The 13,123-nt window shown below is 37.9% G+C and overlaps 1 protein-coding gene across 1 annotated transcript in view; it reads left to right on the top strand.

Moving 5' to 3' along the window:
- The window catches only part of LOC100891456, a 70,718-nt gene that overhangs the window by 1,587 nt on the left and 56,008 nt on the right, over positions 1-13,123 (top strand). The window contains exon 2 of the mRNA XM_003723836.3: positions 3,848-3,933. Coding sequence (XP_003723884.3) covers positions 3,848-3,933 — 86 coding nt within the window. The remainder of the gene's footprint in view (positions 1-3,847; positions 3,934-13,123) is intronic.

Here is a 13,123-nt window from a genome sequence, read left to right as displayed (position 1 = left end):
GCACGGATAGGAGGATAGTAGTCAATTTCATTCATGTTATAAATATAAATTACCTTGAACAAATAATGTATATGTTTGTTAATTTGTTAATTTAATGTTTGCAAATGAAAATCAATAAAATCCCTGTGGAGGGGAAAAAGCATGAGAAAAAAAGTAGTCGCCCCCCCCCCCCCCCCTTTCCCTACTTTTCTCTCTCTCTCTCTCTCTCTCTCTCTCATTCTCTCTCTCTTATTTTTATTTGTTGGCCTTCCGCTATCCATTACGTATTGTTTAACAGTATAATTATATATTGTGTTAACATTTTATTCATGATTTGAACGTTGGCTCAAGCTGTGCCTATGACGACCCCTTTTTTTATGTATGCTTAATTTTTATGTGACTATACATGTTGACAAATTATATATGTGTAATGATTTATATGAAAATAAGATTTAACTTGGCCCATTTTCAAAGGGGGAGACATGGACCGGCGAGAGACGGAGTGAGGGCTAGTGAGAAAGACGACTTAACAATATTTAATGAAGATCATGAATTTGTTATTATGTCGTATCAATAAATTCACTTGCGCGTCAGTCGCTAGAAGTCAGCAGCTGGTTTGGCTATTATCTTCATCTTTATAGCTGGATGCGCATAGTTGCAGCCAAGTTTCATCATCACAAGGCCGTCGAGATATGGCGTGAATGCAATGATCAATGAAGAATGTTATTTTCCACAAAGTGGCGCCTCATTGAATTCCACACGCCAATTTACCAGTCTTGTACTTGGAATTTGGTCTTCGAGGAGCAGTGAGAGAATTATTGGAGCTTGCACGCATTTTATGTTGAAAATCTTCAACCAAATGTACCCAGAGATATTTTCTTTGAATTTCTAATGCTCTGCACTTCTGACGCTGTCGGTCTTTATGTATATCCCTTTTCCTATGATCCCACCCTCCTCCCCCCCCCCCCTCTCTCTCTCTCTCTCTCTCTATTTACCTTTCTATCTGTATATTTCGCTCTCTTTCTCTCTCGCTCTCTATTTCCCTTTCTCTCTCTTTCTATATCTCTTCTCTTCTCTAACTATATCATTCTATCTATCTCCGACGCTTTCTCTCCCTTTCTCTCTGTCCCAGCTTACATCATTCTCTCTCTCTCTCTCTCCCTCTCTCTCTAGTTCTCTTCTGTCTCCGTCTCTTAGCGTATCTTTTGATTTTTCTTCCTTTCTAGAACTTAATGATAGAAATACGTCGAACTATAGTATTCACCGAGATAATGAAAAGAAGGTGACAGTTTTATTTCATCATCATCATCATCATCAGTTGTCAACCCTCGCACTAAACTTCCCATTGAGTATGCCCTATATACCCGGTATCAAAACACCAACATTTATTGTACAAAAAAAAGGTTTCATGGAAATGCTTTCCCAGTTTCCTGTCATTTGCACTTTCAAAGAAAGTAGGAACTAAGGCTACTGTCAAATGCAATCAAAAACCAATAAGAAATTGATGACATCCGACTCTTCATTACAAAACGGAAGAATGTCTTCCATATTAATAAAAGAAGACTTCTTGTGGGCTCCAAATCGTTTAATGTTATTAAAGCAAAGGCGACAGCAGGCTTTTACAAATTCTCGGTACCAAAAATACATCTTCCATGTTCATCGTCAAGTGGGGATAATGGACCCTAACAAGCGGAAATCAAGAAAACACTTTCTATGGACTTTTACCATGATCATTGAAATGGGTCCTTTTGTTAGCCTTGGAAGAAGAAAGAAGAGAAAAGGTCACGCATCACCACTCCCCCTCCAATATCTGTCGCCCGTGAAGTCAACAAAATGATTTCCGAAGCAACCACTGAAATACGATGAAATTCGGTTATCTACTCGTCTAAATAATTCTAATAAAGACAGGCGGGGCGCAGTAAGATGGGACTTTCATGGAAACGTAAATGACTCATCCAATCATTTAGATGAAATTCATTTGCAATTTCGTACAGCTGATTTGATTCATGAAGGAGGAAGTAGCATACCTAGAAATCCCTTTCATATGTTATTGAAATCTCTAATAAGTTACCTGAAGATACAAGTTAAACATTAACTCAATTGTGGTAACCCCCCCCCCCCCCTATAATAAAAATTCTATATTATTTTTTGCGTGAATACTATAAACTGTTAAGAAAAAGTGAGACATAACTCAAGGACACGGGCAGAGCCACATATTTTTTACACGTCGTTTAAGAGTTTAAAATGCATGACAAGCAATAAAAGAAAGATGGAAGAGAGGAAGAAAGAAACTAAAGAAAAAAGAAAAAGGAAAAAGGAAAGAAAGACAGAAATAGAGAAATAAATAAATAAAGTGAGAAAGAAATAGAGAGAAGGAGAGAGAGGGAGACGGAAAAAGGGAAGGAAAATGGGGATTTTCTTGAACTGTTATTTGTCAAAAAATCTCAATGAAGCCAACCCCCCCCCCCCCCCATCCGAAAAAGCGTTAAGTGTCAGTCATTATTGAAAACAACTTACTGTGCGTGTATATGGAAAAGTATTTTAAGATCAATTTGCTAAACTTGTTTGTCCTTTGCAAATGTATACACAGTCTAAACTTACAGCATTGGAAAATGACGGCTTGAAACTTTCAAAAGCTTTGCAATCATAACAAGTTAAGATCATTCAGGATAATGGTAAATTTACCCCGAAACAGCCTTGTCTTTTAAACACAAGTTATAATTCTAACTTTGGAATAGAAACGGGGCTTATGGTTACATTTCTTCAAATGAAATCTTTTTTGTTCAATCAAACTTAAAATTCAATGAATGCGACTCCAAACGTGATTTCTCCAGTTCAGAAATGAAATGTATAAACAAAATCTCTCATAATTTGAAAAGAACAAACTCAATCAAATTAATAATGCATCATATTTCTGTGTAAAAGGAAATTGAATTTTCTCGAAAGAAATTATTGCTCCTAACAGATTTTGAAAAAGATACTTTTCAATTCTACCTGGTGATTGGTTTCGGTAGTCAATTTCGGGAAAATAGGAAAGTTGATGACAATATTATGACTATTTGATGCTTCAATCAGAATTTCGCTTCGACACGCTTCAAAAAGAAAATAACGGATAAAACGTTTCATTTTTCACAATGCTTCATTGATAACCATGTCATGCATTACTGTCTTCACAACGCAAGTACGTTGACTTATGACGGTACGTGCTTTGATTGGTCGGGGATAATTGTATCACATGACTACAGAATACGGGAATGAGCCAATAGGATCGTTATACTGTATGTGACCCTACTCTCTGTATCTTCCGCGCCGTGGGCTCGCGAGCCAGGCGGGCGCTGCGATTGTATCAGACAGGAAGTTTACATGAAGTGAGGGAACAGCGAACGGGATTTGCCTCACGCGCCTCTCCGTGACTAAGTCATCAGGGGGAGTCTAGGAATATTACTGTATCGTCTGCTAGTGCTGTATTCGTGTTTTTGCATACAATCTTCGAACATATCCGCGGGGGAAATCGAGTGCACTGGGTGCTCTTCGGATAGCATTTAAAGCCTTCTGATTGGCAAAATATGAGCGTTTTATGATAAGCATCGCTTCATCTTCTGTTACCAAGAAAGGATTCAAAGACGACCTCGCGTTTCCTGCAATTTTGTAGAATCATATCCTGATAGAAGCCTCCTTTTTGCGACATGAGGAAAGTAAAATGACAATAGTCCTAGTGGAATTGTCAAGGATCATAATCGGGATGAGTGAAGTCACCAAAGAAATAATTATTAGGATGCCATTAAATTGTGACGATCTACAAGAGGAGAAATAGCTGTTAACAAAAAATTGTGAGTTTATTCCAACTTGTGATTTGATTTTCTAAGAGGATTGTGAACATGGCTCATTTGATCGCACTCTTGCTGGCGGCATGTACCGTGACTGTTGCTGGAGCAAACGGAGCTTTTGGTTCTGGTAAGTAGAATTCGTCTAAGAATCAAAATTAATGTTTAAATTAACTGAAAGGCCAACTTACTAGTTCCTTCAAATGTTTTACAAAGGCCTGATTTGTATTAAAACAAACGAGCAAATTATTCTTGACAGCTTGAAAAGTTGCCAAAGATAGCAAGCAAGATGGGTGCCATCCATAGAGGCAGTGACGGATTTCAGGAAGAAGAACACCGGCCGGTTCCTCCTAATCTTAAAAGTCACTGTGGCATACCTTAAGTACAATGTACCCCTCCACATTGTCTTCATGTGCCTCCTTCATATTTTAAACACAGTTTTGTGAATATTGTGCCTCCTCCATTCACCAAATCCTGGATCCGACCCTAAAAAGAGGTGCTATTTCGAAGTGAATTTTTATATTTCCAAAGTGTTCGGGGGGGGGGGGGAGTGAGATTTTGTGTTCAGATACATTTATACAATAGAACTTTAATTCGGATGTACAGATGGCCTATTTTATTCGTCCTTTTTGTAACAACATCATCCGTTTTTACAAGTAAAAATGCACGAAAACAGCGTAAGTTAGGTGCCCCTTCTTGAAGACGATAAAACACTTGATGAGACATTCATCTCTTTCATCGTAGCAAGGTTAAAGTATAGTATCTGAAAGTATACGCATGAGGCACAGCTGTTTGATTCTCAATCTGTAACGTATTCCTTGCATTATAATCATCTGCCATGTGCAGCCCTATACGACTGTAACTATCTTCTATACATTAAAAGTATCTTGTAACATTATAACTTGTTTCAACTATTATTATGCAACATTCGGATACGAATGAGAAAATTATTGTAAGTATCGCCATGTTACTTGACATGTCTGAATGATAAAAAGCAATCTTTGTTTCAATATGCATGGTATAAAGATTTAAAAAGACGAATGGACATAACGACGATTTTGACACACTATGGCAGTTATCATTTTCGAGGCAAGAAATTTACAATTCTCCGGATAAGCGTGCTACGTTGCTGGCGAAGATCAAAGTCTCTTTACTAATTAAATTATCGAAAATCTAATTGCTCCTGGTGTGATTTCAATCTGTCAGTACATAGCTGTAGTATAGTGTAGTGTAGCCCAGGTTTCCTTCTCCTCCTTCTTCTTCTTCTTCTCCTTCTTGCTTCCTCTTATTCTTCTTCTTCTTCTTCCTCCTCTTTTCCCTCTTTTTCTTCTTCTTCTTAATAAGAATAATATTCTTCTTTTTCTTCTCCTCCTTCTTCTTCTTCTCCTCCTTATTCTCCTTCTTCTTCTCCTTCTTCTTCTCCTTCTTCTTCATCTTCTAGTTTTTCCATCCTTCTTTTTCTTCTTCTTTTGTTATTGTTGCCATGTGGTCTTTTCAACCAGACGTAGTCTCAGTGGGGCATCACTCCAAGGAGAAATGGACTGATTATTCGGTCTGTAGCACATACTCATTACTGTATCATTCTGTCAAGAATACGTTGCTATGAGAGACGTACCTCGGACAATCCTCTTTTATTTCAAGCCATGAATTAATGTTAGTTTTACTGGAATATCGCCCACACAACTTCCTATCATCATTAACTTGTGATAATTTGTTTTTTATTAAGTTGGTATTGCTGTTTTAAGACTTCAAAACTTGCCCAAGGCTAAGAATATTAATGTCAACAACGCGTCACAAATTTATTCATGTCATGAAGCCAAATTGCATGATCATAATTAAACAGGTGCACAGAATAGTGTTGCACTGTTTGCGTTCTGAATAACACAGTGCTCGTAATATTAGTGTTAGGTGTTCACATGGTACCATTTATATGAGCTTCGAGCTTTCCAAAGATTTAATTAATCCACTCTATTAATACACGGAAGTGGAAATCCTTTTTGGGAGTCTTTGTTAGAGATCACTACTTTTAGAGTTGACTCAACTCAAAATATAGTTAAATTCACTGCCCATTAGTGGTTCTATTGCGAGTTTTGAGAGTTATTATTCTAGTTTGAACATGGATCTTCACCCTAGAAGTATTGATCCCTTAATCTGACCCCCCCCCCCCCCCACGCCCCCAGTGGATTTCCACTCTTGTAATTTAGAAAATAGATGTGAACTTAATGCAATGTGATAGAGAGAAATGCATGACCAATAAAGCATGGAGATACTGTGTTGCACTGTTGGTTTCTTGCCTTGATTATCATTGCGTTATTAAAATACATTCGGTATTGACGCGGTATCAATTCATGCATATCAATAAGTTTAGGCTTGATGAAACGGCTTGTCATTCTCTCTGTAAGGCATTGGCGGTAGAAAATTCAAATAAAGTCTCACCTGATGCTGTGAACTGTGTATTTTCCGACGCCATCCCTGTTATCGCATTCATTTTGGTTATCACCACCATAATGCTCGATACACTATAGGCGCCATTTGGTAACGTATAGGACCGCGTTAACAACTGGCGCCGCCTTTGACTCGCCAAAATGAGGGTGACATCGCACCCCCAAAATAGTGAGTGTGAAATGAACAGTACTAACTACTGGCGCTTGCACTCTTATATTCAAACATTGATTAACATAGGTAATAACGCAACTGAAATGACGCCTCATGTGCAACAGACACAACCAAAATGCAGACGGTGTCAGGAAAAAAAAAAAAACTTCGACCCTCTCCCCCCGCTGCTCCTATCTTTTATCATCATGGTTAATGAGTCAATCTTTGCCGAGTGGAAATCTCCCAGTTATTATATCGCTTAATTCGTCTCTGTTCTTTATTGTTGTTCAGTTCTATTCTCCTTATATACAATTAAAATTCATCCTTCTCTGATTTGATAAAACGAATTTCATTCACCTTTTCTGTAATATTTTTGTTGCCCAACTGCAATCACTATACAGTCCAGTCTGCATTTGACCAATATGAGAATCCCGCACTGCCCCCCCCCCTTTAATTCCTCGTCAATTCCACCTGTCCGGTTTATCGGCGTTACACACGGAATAGTTCTTGGCGCTCTTGGGAATCGAGACGGACTCGACTCGGAGGAAAGGAAGAGCGTGTACCACCATGACATTACGTGGGTGAGGTGTGATGAGAGGGACTTCCCCTAAAAACAAGAGGTGCAGCTGAGGGGATACACGAGGGGACACAATAGCCCTTTCGTTCGTTTTATAATAAGAAGCGTTGGCATGGGTAACCGAGATGGGTAACAGTGATTTGATATTGACACCAGTCTGGGGAACTTCATAATAAAAATAAAAAAACGAATGTTTGTTATTATTTTTTAAACTATTGTGCTAAGCTTTTTTTTCCTGATTGGAAGAGGGCGTCACTTTTCCTAAGCCTGACCGCCAGAGATATCCAATTTAAAGAAATGTATTCTAATTCATTCTATTTGTTTGCAAATCCATATACATTATGGCTTGTCCTACCTAACAACACAATTATTCGTAACAGGTGAATGAAATAATTTGTAACGAGGCACTTAACAATATTTGTGCATTCATTTGATTAAATTACGAAGATGTCCAATTCCCGGCTGGCCAATGTCTAGTACTGAAAAACAATAATTATTTCTTCAAAGTGTTGACATATCGTTTATGGTAACATGATGTGCCAGTTCCTAATCCCATTCACCTATCATCGACTTTGCACATCATAACCACATTTGAGTTAAGATTTCCAACAACCACTAAGACAAAGAGATGAGAGTGCATTTTGGTTTTCGAAAAGTTTATCATAACAACCGTTGTCTCCTTTAGCGTGTCTTGTCGTTCTTATGGTTTATATCATCAATAGGCGTTTGCTGTATGTCCTTTATTATTCAACATAGCTCACAAGATAATTGATTTAATCTTCGGCTTCCATATTTCTTGGTGGTGGACCGAAATATTGTCCCTATTTTTAGTAATGAAATTACTGAAATATAAATATATTACGACATGGACGAGAATAATTACAATACTTTCAACACGACTGAATAATTTACATTCATAACCTAGTGAATGGACAGAAATTAAAAATGATCTTTTTCTTTAACTCATTATTAATCTTCTCCCTTTTGTTCTCATTCTTCTTCCCTTTCTCCTATTGTTACCCCTCAAAACGTCAGTCATTAATTGGTATTGCGCGATTGTTTCTTTTTTAAGACAAGGTTCAATCTTAAAGAGGTTAGATATTTAGGGCTTACTCTCAGTGACATTTTCACTTCCTAAACTGCTTAAGTTTTAAGGGGCAACACCACTGAAGGAGGGGTACACATTCATAAAGCAAAGTGTCATCTTAAATATTGTTCAGAAGTCATTACAATTTTGGTAGGTATACACATACAATTTAACCGTTTCAATCGCTTGTAAGTGCATATACAGTCAAACCTGCTTTAGTGACCACCTGTCTACAAAGAACAACTGTCTACAGCAAGCACATTTTTTGTTTCCCTTGAAAATGGTTTCTCATTGAAAGTCTTAAAGTCTTAAGGAACCTGTCCAATGACCACTTTTTATGTGTTTCCCTCGGGCGGTCGCTGTAGACAGGTTTGACTGTACTATGTTTTCTTAATTGTATTGTCAAAGTGCAGTTATTGTAAATAGGTCGTCACTTAGGTAAGAAGTCTCGTGAAAGATTTGGTCGTCAACTTCATGATTTTGCGGAAGAAAATAATAGATAAATGAATAAACAAATATTGCTTAAATTATTGTCCGTGATGGATACTTACAGAGATGTCATTTCCAATCGTTTATCATGACCCATATATAACCAAAAATAAATTGAACTCCCTGACATAAAACATATATATTATTCATGAATGGGTATCGAGTAAGGAGTTTGGAAGTTTACTGTCAAGATTAATAATATCCTAAGAATACCCCCCAAAAAGACATCCTTGATGACGTCAAATATCAGTGGCTTTTGGTGATTAAATCCAGCTTGAGGGGGTAGGGGAGACTCCACCCCCCCCCCCCCACCTGACGTATCTTATTTTGTGTAAGATATAGTATAGTCGGGGCAGGGGTGACAATTCTTAACACTTGGGTATAATAGGCCTATATGTTCGGTACATTTGAGACATTGTCAGTGGCGTATTTTCGCCGTATATTATTTAATAAGCACTCCCTCCTCCCCGTCAGCGCCCCCGTCTACGCCGCAACCCTTTGAAACATCGCCTTCTGTTATGAATGAACTTGATGAGACAACACATTCATTTCGATCGTTTTTTCGGGCATCCTTTTCCGAACCGAATGGCATACAGAATTGATGTTTGACACGACTGCCTCTAATAATCATTGACATAGATCTTAAAGACATAAGTGAATGAGGTACAACAGTTGCCCAAAGTGGGGCTGAGAATGTGTTTCTTATTACAATGGATATTCCATTAAAGAGAATATGATTTTGTAATGGAAGGGGGCGTAATTTGGTAAAGCTGCAAGCGAGAAAGGCTCGAAATGGGGAGTTTTCTGTAAGGGAAAGGGCACAATATTGTGACGTCATTTATGAAACGGAATTTCATGTTGACAATATATTTGTTTCCTCGGTGAACAACAAAATAGCGTGTCAACTGCCAACACTCTTTCTAGTACATTGGATATAATGGACACATATCAGAACTATTTTCTCATTACCACATTAAACTCACACCTGCTATGTCACTGTGACGGATTGGCAACATGACTATGTTTGTTATGATATTATTGCATCACTGTAGGTCGAAAATTCTCTGACATCCCCTCCAAAGTATTATTCCTTTTCAGGTGCCTTTAGGGTCTAAAGCTGTTGCCAGGGCACATTTAGGAGTTAAAACTTGTTATTTAATGTGTTTTTAAGGTATGCCACAGAAGGCACAATGATCCGTCAGTCTGTATTCCATTAATTCAGTTAAAGCAGACCCCGGTTTATTAAATTAACAAAAATCAGACTAATTTCCTTTGTCCAACCCATTTTTTAACAAAACCCTGAACTCAGCGCCGAAATCAATTTTTAGTACGACACGGGCCAGTGAGTTTTCCGGGGGATATTGCCCCGTGACCCCCTCCCCCCTGATCTACTATTTATCTACATTCATCTGATATTAATTATAATTTTAAACGTCTGTGCCTAATTCCTCAAAGATACACATGCTTTTATGAGTTATGACAGGATCCGCGGTAAGTGAACCTTCTGCGTGAGACATGAAAATATAAAAAGGGGGATATCTGAAAATAACTTCACACCTTATCCTGGCCATGTCAATGTCATATGACTGTGGTAGGGGATCGGGAAAAAATAGCCGCCTCTTGATCTCAATGACCTTCCGTTGTTTGAGCGACGTTTGTGATTTTTTCTTTTGGAAACAGCTCAGGAAAGAAAGACCAGGCCTCATATACTGTGCCTATGCCCACATCAAGTATTTGGGTATGGATTATGGTGGAAGGTTAAGACTTTTTTTGCAGACACCATAGAGTAATAGAAGGGGAACTTGAGGAGTTGGCAGGGGATATCCAAAAATAGATGGGACCTTTTTAATTACAGTGCAGTTCTATACCCCCCCCCCTCATTCTCCTTGTACAAACTCCTCACACACAAAGAGCTGTTTGACATTTGAACAGAAACAAATTAATTTGAATGAAGTACTATACACCTGAACCTATATTATTGCCGAATTCATCCATTTCTTTCATTGGGATTAATTTTACATCGGGACCTACCGGTTGACCGACACTCTGGAGTTGTCCCGTATGGCGACTGTTCTGAAGGCCCAAGTGATCATACCAAAAATGAAGTGTCGGGAAATATGTAGCCTCTTCACATAATATGATTTCATACTTATTATAGAGCTGGCCGAAATTTCTTTGATTCACCATGGTATGGGGTGAGGGGGCTCGTGGGTTGTAGCCCTTTTGCGTTGCCTTTCATAACTATGTGATGTGACTTGAAGAAAAAAAAAGAACATACAACACTATGATATATAACTAAGTCCTTCGAATTTAGGGACACTTGCTTGACATAGTCACATTCAAAGTTTTCAATCTTAATATATTCTAACTTTAAACAGGCTAAAAATGTCATTGTACTACCTTTCTGGCACATACTTAAATAATCAGATGGGATAAGATCTTTTCACTCTTTTGGAGCAGGTTGCTATGAAGTTGACCACAAAATCGCGACTGTTACGTGAAAGCTAAGATCGAGGGCAACCCGGCGATTAAAATGAGGAAGTAATAAATTGGGATTTCCTTGTGCTGTTAGTTCAATCGTTGACTGAGTGGAGACCCCATTGAACCAAAGTTACATTCATGAACAACTTTCCTGCAATTATGGACAAATCTGTGTTTAGGTGTCTTTCGGTAAAAAAATTAAGTGGAGTCTAATAGTGTCTAATAAGCTGACATTATACCCTTGATTATTTCCCTCTGTAAGTTACAACAATAATTACCTACTTACATGTATATAACCATAAGTAAACCTAACCCTAACACAAACCCTTAACTTAGCTCTAACCTTAAATCTAAATTCCAATGGAAACCCTAACTCTATAACGCTATATCTTTGAAGAAATAAAGCCTTGAGTAAAATGTAGCTGGAGCAAATTTGGGGTCGCCTGTCAAGACGTATGGACTTGACGTTCAATCATAATGTGTCTTCCATGAAACGGCACCCACCTACTCCTCGATCAAGATGCCTAGATCAAACGGGGTCCGCAAATTGGTTCCAAGGTGAGTTCAAGTTTAAAACAGGTGAATCAGGTCATATCCACTACACCGGAAGAGCATGGCTGTGACCTAGTTCACCTGTTCATTAAAAAAGGGATAAAAGTCACGCCGCATTATGATCTAAAAAGTTTTTGGTAATGCTGGACTTTTTTTTTGCGTATTACAATTTTTCATTTAAACTGACTTATCGATAATTTTAAAGTTTCGTAATGATGCGTAATGATGCTCTTTAAAAAAAACGATACCGCTGATTCCTTTTTTTTTCTTCGTTTGTTAGTTGTGTTAGGGATATCCTTTTTATTCTTTATGCTTCTTCATTTCATCAAGGAAATAATAGAAATACATTCTAGGCGTTTTACAAGTACATAAGTCAGAATCAAAAACGATATCTGTTATGTATTTCATCACTCCATATAATTCGAAAGAGGCATCATTTTCAAGGGAAGAATATTGATTTGAAACTTAGGTCAGATATAATCGTGTAGAATCATATCTACACATGTACATTTCATGAATGAATTTTCCATTTAAACCTTTGACACAAAATATGACCTGTCGTTCTCTTTATAAGGAAAACTTGGGCTAAACTTCTGTGCAATGTTCTGAAAGTAATGGGTTGGGAAATATGTAGCCCCTAGACATCAAATTAGATCATACTTACAGAGCTGACCAAAGTTTCATTGATTCACCATGGGGATAGGTGGCTATGTGCGGGGGTCAACTAAAGGGGGTTGTTTCGTATAAAATGTATATTTCCTTTGAGACAGAAGGGGTACCTGTCATTTTCGTTTTAAAAAGGGCGATCTCAATGCGGATAGACGTGGGTACAAAGGATATAGGCCTGTAAAGGGTATATAGGCCTATTATTTTGTGACATGAGCACATTCTGGTTTGCATTTAAAACAATTCCATACTCCTCAAATCTACAGTTCGTGTGACACGTTTGATTAAGTGAAATACTTAGATTTTGAAGAGGAAGAAGAGACAATGTTAACCATTTCCAGTTCTATGCAAATATACTTAAATCAGCGTTCCCCACTTTGAAGTTCTGTGAAACATGTCCATTTCTCCCGATGTCGTGTTCTAAAATGTATTTATTTCATTTTCAATAAACAAGTGAACTACTGAACTCACACTGCAATCATATACAAGATAAATCGAAAAACAATTTGACTTGATATGCCTATATTGTCAACGCCTTTTATACGAGCAAATTGTAATTTCGAGTGACAGTTCTCATGCTGTTTGTGCACAAAGATACGTTTGAAGTATTCTTATTGCCCTATGCGGTGTCTGACCTGACTCCTTTTAGGTGGATAATGTAACCTCATTCATAGTAATTTTTGGGAAAAAAGCATAATGCATGGACATCGCCACCGACTTCCTCACACCTTCCCCTTCAATATGCGAGTGACCCAGTCTGTTATTCAATTACTAATGAGGTTATTCAGCTAGAGGAGCGAATTCATCATTCAGTGACCACTTGTGCAATTGCCGATTTAACTATTCAGTCAGCTGACCTCAAGGATGCGATTG

Source organism: Strongylocentrotus purpuratus, unplaced genomic scaffold (genome assembly GCF_000002235.5).
Source record: "Strongylocentrotus purpuratus isolate Spur 01 unplaced genomic scaffold, Spur_5.0 spur5_scaffold_7, whole genome shotgun sequence".
In the NCBI taxonomy this organism is placed as follows: domain Eukaryota; kingdom Metazoa; phylum Echinodermata; class Echinoidea; order Camarodonta; family Strongylocentrotidae; genus Strongylocentrotus; species Strongylocentrotus purpuratus.
This window is presented reverse-complemented; position numbering and strand designations above follow the sequence as displayed.